The 7,723-nt window shown below is 44.3% G+C and overlaps 1 protein-coding gene across 5 annotated transcripts in view; it reads right to left on the reverse strand.

Moving 5' to 3' along the window:
• The window catches only part of nlgn1 (neuroligin 1), a gene marked incomplete at its 3' end in the record, with an annotated part of 144,462 nt that extends 137,458 nt beyond the window's left edge, over nucleotides 1-7,004 (reverse strand). For 2 of the 5 annotated variants that reach the window (XM_080831886.1, XM_080831885.1), the window contains exons 1-2: nucleotides 6,605-6,878; nucleotides 5,882-5,941 (exon numbers count right to left, since the gene is read on the reverse strand). In XM_080831886.1, coding sequence (XP_080688012.1) covers nucleotides 5,882-5,941; nucleotides 6,605-6,710 — 166 coding nt within the window. In that variant the 5' untranslated portion in view covers nucleotides 6,711-6,878. Of the gene's footprint in view, nucleotides 1-5,881; nucleotides 5,942-6,604 lie in introns of all 5 variants that reach the window. The other 3 variants (XM_080831884.1, XM_080831888.1, XM_080831887.1) reach the window with 3 other exon arrangements.
• Between the last annotated feature and the right edge of the window lie 719 nt (nucleotides 7,005-7,723).

Consider the following 7,723-nt stretch of genomic DNA (forward strand, 5'->3'; position numbering starts at 1 on the left):
AGCATGCGCCGGTCTGTTTAATCCAGCGTTTGGCTTTTTAAACCACACTGCAATTCAAGCTACTTGGCAGTCCTTTGAAGAGTTTCAGAATCAGACTGACCAAATGAGTACAATTGGTACACAGGATAAAATAACAATAACGATAACAGAATAAATTGTCAGAATGTGAAATATGAGAAAAAAATACATTTTTTTCCTGACAACACCAAGCTGGCAGTGTGCATATCGATGTTGGATTCAGGTGCCAGATCATGATAGGAGGATAAAATACAGATTCAAATAATTTGGAACTAATTTAGTACAATTACATTACATTTAAATTAAATTAAAAGAAATATTAATAATATGATTATTTTGAATAAAGCATTGGTCCTTTACACCACCACCTGCATAACGTTTTGCTATATATTTGTCAACAAATCACCATATGCCAGTGATATTCAAGGGAAAAATTATCACGAGTATGTTCTTTGATAAATAAATACTGCACCAATTGATCTAACTGCAGTTTCAAAGCATAAATCTGTACACTTGTCTGTACATCGGTCTGTATATTTGTCTGTCTGTATCATTGTTCTGCCAGGGCAGCGACCTAAACAGCAGTGTTCTTTGAAAACTATGGAGGATTCACTCAGCTGAAAATCTCATTTAAAACAGGAAATGCCTTTCTATCCCAATGATAAGCCTTGAATAGGAGCTGTTTTATTCTAGATTCTATTCACAGCATGGTTGCTTGTTTTAAACAAAAACTCTTTTAAACACAATTTTTTCTTGTTTTTTCTTTTCATGCAGTCTCTTCACAGAGGTGCCCGTGAGGAGTCTGTGAGAGCAACTGGCGGCTACAAAGAAGACTGTCGGGCTCCGCATCCATACTGTGCCATCCAGTGGGCGTTTAATAAGGCACAGTACAGCGCGGCTATGAGCGTGGCCTGCCACTTTAACCAGACTACACTGCTCTGGCTGAGCAGAATCCATCACAGCTGCCAGCCGCCCAGTCAGTCCAAACATTTTATCACCCGGAGAGTCTCCTGCGCCATCCTCGCCCAGGCCTCTCTGACATCGCCGCAGTGCCAATGAGTGCAGTGCTTTCAGTGCCAAGGAGAAAAATAACAAAAGGCCATGTTGTTTTTGACACTGCACAGGACCATATGATCATCCTACCACCGCACTACCTTGCTTGGTACAGGGACATCTCATGTGAAGTGCACTGCAGGCTGCTTCTGTGTAGGTCTGCATATTAACAACAATCCCTGATAATGGAGCTTCATTGTACCCACTGCTTTCAATTCAAGGGACAATCCACAATGAATTCAAAAGACCTCATTACAATACAGAAAAAAACTTTACATATGAATTATATTATTCAGACCTATTTGAAAGGAGACTTACTAGTGATGTAGTGTGCATAGTACTAAAGTAAACAAAGTCATAACAATGGCATTGTAAGTGCGGTTACTGGTAAATATCACCCTGTGGTTCAAATGACACATCTTAAATATGCATGAGAACTTGTAACATATGATGCAATATTTCTGAGAACATTAGAGACTGCAACTGTATGTATACAAAATTCCACTAGCCTTTTTCAGGCAACAAACTGTAGCAGATACATCACACTGATTTATGTATTAGCGTAACATTGCCATTAACTATTAATTGCTACTGTAAGTGCACTAGGCAAATGAAGCTCAAACTGGCAAAACACCGCAAAAACAGTCCACTGTCCACATAATCAAAAAATTTTAAATTTAGAAATAAGGTCAGGAGAAATATGTTAGGAAGAGTGGCTTCAATTCTTCACTGAGGGAAGATTATGGAAATATACATCTACTCACAGCCCTAGCTCTCAAACTGTCTATGTGCATTTCAATATGCAGGAAACCGACTACTAAAGACGGATGTCTTTTCTCTACCAGACAATACAGTGCCATAGAAACATTGTCATTTTATAAAGAGCTCTTTGGCGACCTTCTCTTCATACAACATTCAGAACACTTTTTCCACAATTACCACAGGGTTATTCTACACCTGATTTTCTGAGAAATTACATTGGCAAGACTATGGGAGGTGAACAAGCAAGAGGACGCCATCATGCCCAAGCCAGTACCATGCCAGTGTAACACTCTCCACCCCGATGCCACAGTAGGGTCCGTCTGCATCCGAACATGACCAGACACCACACAGCAGAAAAACACACTCCCAGCTCACCCATGGGCACTTCTGCCCTCTCACTCTGCCAAGATGAGAAGCACTTTTGCCCAGGTTTTACAGATAAGCTCTCTCAGGGACGGAGCAAAGCCGGAGTGGAGGAGAAGGGGGTGGAGGAGGAGGAGGAGGAGGAGGAGGAGGAGGTAGAAGCAGAGGACAGGAGATGAAGGACTCGTGGGGCTGTAAAATCCATCCCTGCCTCGGTGTGAGGCAACCAGCACGGGCCTGGCACCTCCCCCAGGAGCCACTCAGCCATTCAAAAAACTGGGACAATGCCGACAAATTGAGGGGGAGAGAAAGATAGATGGAGAGATGGAAAAAGATGAGGAGGGGAGTGGATGAGAGAGATGCAGAGAAAGGGTGAGAGATTGAGAGGGTGGGAGCAATGGATGGAGGGAGAGTGAGAAATGAAGTGATGGAGAGAGGAACTGATGATTATAGAGAGAGAGAACGAGGGGGAGAGAAATGTGAGAGCATGCTCCATTATCGACAACCATGTCAGACATGTCTTGGCTTTTTATTATTTGATGTGACATCTCCAAATAGTGCCCCTGGATATAATATTTAAACTAGCTCTAGGACTTGGTTCCAACATGGCAAATGAGATCGCTCTCTTACTGCAACTGTCCAAGGTGTTCGACCCTAAATAGCTACTGTGCCTTTGTTAGCCAGCGCACCTCAGAGCACCTCAGAGTGCATTACTACTACTAAAACTGGGCAACAAATATATGCCGCACTCCGAAAAAAAAAAAAAAAGTAAACACTATATTTTAAACATACCAGCCATGTCTCACTAAATATGTCTGACAGTTTGTATTACTGCTTTTCATATGGCTGTTACAGGATTTTTTGATTTTTCATTTTAACATCTTTTAAAGGAGAAACCAAGAAACTTTGTATTCCCTCATTATGAAGGAACTACATGAACTTGCAGTATGTTATATTTTGCTTTGCCAAAATGTACATTATTCTTCTGTTCTCACCATTGGCAGTTTAAGCATGCAGTTTATCAGGAAGAGTGACATAATTACTGCTAAAAAGGTATCCATCCAACCAAATATAAAGTTATAAAAGGAAGAGACACATCCCATTGACACTATTTGACACGTGACGAGCACTGGTGCAATAATAACTTTAATAGACGTACAGTTCAGCTGTCAGCAACTCATCTTTAGTCTAAAATAACAGGCAGCCACTTGAGATATTGAAGTGTTGAACTTGGCAGCTCAATAATTGATCAGTATACTGCTTCTATTTGAATAATTTTAAACATTTCTGTTTTATAATACATGTGAAAGCTGTTGATCAACAGATCAGTTTTAGGCTTCAAATATTAGAATGACAACCAACCCCCATGTAATATTTCAGTATTTTGACACGTCTGACTACAAACAGCATAGTAAAGCTCATGAAATTAAAAATCCTATTTGCCTATGCACCAATCAATCCCTCCTGGGCTTCTATTAAACATCACACTTTAGAGGCCCCAAGTGACCCAGGTCCATAAGCTTCCTGTATTTACACATTACACATTCCTACTTCCCTGCCCTTTTACCCAGCCTACACGGCACCATGCCCACAACTGCTTTTTACCCTGAGTTTTTTTTACTTTTAAAATGCTTTGCAAACTGCAAAATTAAATACCTGCTGACACACTGAATACCAGTTATATGAAACATTGCTTTTGGTAAATACGCTACCAACTTTACAGTATTACATTTTAAATACATGCTATATCAGCTTGAACAGGCGAACACAAAAAAACCCATTGAACAATTTTTGACAAAAAAAGAATTGTGCTGCCTGGTTAAGCCACTGGCTTTGTCATGATTAGATCCTACACAACAGCAAAAGATTAGGGTCAGATTAATTCCATTTTATTTTCCATGAATATCAATCTTTTTTGGCTGTGCCATTTCCCTCAAGCCATTGTGCTATTTAAAGCAGCCCCTCATACATGCCTCAGATTAATTGCATAACGTCCGCTACTCCATGATTTGCCTGCAGAAGTTCAGTCAAGGCAACTGAAGTACTGCAGCAGAGCAACACAGCCACAAGTAATTTCTGTGTCACTTCTAACACCTGCAATCACACGTGTCTCCCTATGCCGGTGCTCCGTGGCATATTGTTCATTTAAGTCGCGTTTCACTGAGGTACCACGAAACGTCTCCATATTTGTCTTTTAACTCCAGTCCAGTCTAAATTTAAACTGTGAAGACAGGCAGCAGCTTGAGGAGCTGTGATCTGTATCCGCATGCCAATGCGTGGAGGTTTCAGGACGCTTTACGCATGCATGAAGCCAGCAGCTCTCCAAACGTAGAAACACTTTCTCCTTTACGGATAGCTTCATATTTAGGTGGCACAAAGACATTATTTATAGCCCAAAAGACATCTATGCAACTTACAGCAGAATCTAGGCTCACCACCACTTGAAGTGTGGTGGATATGACAGCATGTTTGCAACAGTTTCCACAGTGGGCTACACATTCAAGCGATGATGATGGGAAAAAGATTTGAGAATGAGAAAGAGATTGTATCAGTCACTGCATATAGCCTACGCTAGCTGTACCACATAGCCTTTTTTTAGTTGTCTCCAGCACCACTTGAAATAGACACATCATCAGTGACAGCATAATTTGCGTGTCACGCCCTTCATCTGAAAAAAAATGAAACATTCTTCTGTGCCCTGAGTGGAACACAGACTCCTACACAGCGGAACCTTCCCTCGCTAACCAAAGGGGAAAGAGCAAGGCTTGAAAAGAGACACTATGGCTGTTTGCTGGCAGGATAATTCGTTGTCCGGCGGGTGACGGCTAGGTCAGTTAGAGAGAGAGGGTGCAGGCGGCTCTGGTGGTAAAGGGCCAGAGTTAAGGAGAGAGAATTTAGGCTAAGAGGCAATGGGGTAATGAGGTAGAGAGTCAGAGAGGAGCGATTGGGGCCTTTTTTGGCACTGTGCAGAGAGAGGTTGAAGGGGATCTTGTGTGTAAATGTAGTGTTCTCCGGCAGGAATGTTTAATGAGTGGACCCCCTGGCAGAGGGGCCATATTAACGACACATCCCTTATCAAGGGCACTGTGACTACACCTGCCAGGCACAGTGTGCCAGGAATGGAGAGAGACAGAGAGAGAGAGAGAGAGAGAGAGAGAGAGAGAGAGAAGAGGGACAAAGAGAGTAAAAGTAAAAAAGGAATGTTTGACAGAGAGAAAATAGAACAATAGAACAGTAGAAAAAGTGATAGAATGACAAAGGTATTTCTGTGTGTCTGTGTGTAAGTATGAGAGAAAGAGACAGAAGGAGAGGGAGACAGCGTGTATCTGTGTAAGCACGTGAGTAGGGCTGAGTGTTGACATTATCTTGATGAAGCCATGATCAATACGGCCAGCCTAAGCCAATGGAATCAAGATAGCATCTCTTTTAATTGAGCTTCGTCTCCACAGGTTCAACCTGTGCCCATCTAATTCAAGCCTCTGCAGCCCATCTCCCCCATGTTAACCCCTCCACAGAGGTCACCAATTACAGGAGATTCTCAAGTAGTCAATCTATCCATGGTGACTCTTCAGGGCACACATTTGGTTTCCTCTGAGGGCCAATCCTTTCCTGAGGAGGTGTGTGTGAGGAGGAGGGGGGGTGTTCTTATCCTTGTTACGGTGGATCATTTTCAGTGCATACATACCTCCTTTTCTACATATTTTCTTGCCGGGTTTTCTGGCACATTCCTTGGATATTCTTTTTACTGCAAATGAATAGAAGACTAAAAAATAACATGGAGCCCCATCATAGACAACAGGAGCATGCAACACCACAATCTGACTGAAAGGAGGGGGTGAGGAGGAGGAGGAGGAGGAGGAGGAAAAAGGAAGTTAAACAAGAGAGAGGCTCTCGCTGTCTTAGGTCATCACCATGGTTATCATCATCATCATCATCATCATCATCATCATTACTGTACATAAGATCCCCCGTTTTAAGAACCTATTTTCCTTGTGCCTGCACACACAATGAAGAAATGATGAGTCACTGGTGGACAGGAGTGGAGTAAAGGGGAAAAGGAGGAGCTGGATTCGCCTGGATGGACGTGCTGTGGTATACAGGGGGATGGCGAAGAGGAAGGGGGAATTAGGAGCAAGATGTACAGCCACACCCTCAGACAAACACACACACATAAACAGAAACACAGACAGACAGAGAGACAGACACACACATACACACACACACACACACATTACTCATACACACACAGAGAAAGCAGTGGCATGCTTGTAAGACATGCAGAGGTCATGCTCTTTTGCCACTTCTCACACTCAGCACAGACAGGAGGAGTTTCCAAACCAAACCAAAAGAGATCACGAGTGGTGAGCCCCTCGTCAAAGCCTCTTGTCTGCCCTGCCGTTTAACTCACCATCCTCCGTGGGCACGTAAATGTTCATGAACAAGCAGTCTTCGCTCTGATCCTGAACGTAGGAGGAGACCACCTCTATGCTGTTGGTAAACCACACAGGGAGCATGACATCAGGGAGCCTGCCCTCCAGGATGTTCTGGGGGCACACAGGGCCAAACTGGGTGGCATTCCGGATGTCGGACCACGGGAGAGGGGGCTCAGGCGGCTGGAAGCGCCTCTCGCCCGTGGGAGGAGCGGCGTAGGGAACGCCTAAAAATTGGATGACGGGGCCGAGGATCTCGTTGTTGAGCTCTTTCTTGAAGCCCCGCAGCCTCCCGTGGACGGTGGTCACCACCGGGTCCGTCTCGTCCAGTTTCTGTGCGGCCACCAGAAGGGCCTGCAAAGTAAAGCTCAAAACCCACAGCAGCAAGGCTGGCGCCGAGCCCCTCGCAAATCCCATCCGAGGCCTCATGGCCCTACACGCGCTCCGTAGTCGGCAGGGTCGCTGTGGCAACATGCCTCCTCCACCACAGGCACCACCTGTGCCAGACCAGCACCAGACGGTGAGGACTGTGGCTCAGCTCAACGCGGAAGGCGGCTGGCACCTGGCAGCAGTGCGATATGTATCCAATTGCAGGGCCAGTGAGGGAAACAGGGTAAGGGGAAACAAAGCAAGATCAAAGGCAAAATAAATGGTCTGCCCGACACGTGGCTGCCAAAACACTCAAAAGGCTCTCTGCATGGCGAGTGGTATGTTCCACTGATCTCACAACACGGGCTGGGGCGATATCTTCCACTCCACTCTATTCATCAGGACTCCTCCTATTAGCGGTTCACTTTTCCACCCCGATGACACAGGAAGGGCAGCCATTTGTTGTGGTTCTTCCACAGAGGAATCAAATCCAGTTGACCCTCGGGTCTATATCCTGCAAGAAAAAAGAGAGAGAAAAGAATCCATTAGCCAAACGGGAGAGCAATGAGGAAGAGCTTTGTGTCACTAGAGTTTGAAGCTTTAAAGTCCAGCTATTAAGGCAATACTGCAGCATTCGAGGAATCACAGTGCCTCGAAACTTGAGAAAAGAAGCAATCTTTGGCCAAAAGCAACTACATTTCAGTTGGCAAAATACCCATTTAATTTAA

Source organism: Sprattus sprattus (assembly GCF_963457725.1).
Source record: "Sprattus sprattus genome assembly, chromosome: 2".
Lineage (NCBI taxonomy): Eukaryota > Metazoa > Chordata > Actinopteri > Clupeiformes > Clupeidae > Sprattus > Sprattus sprattus.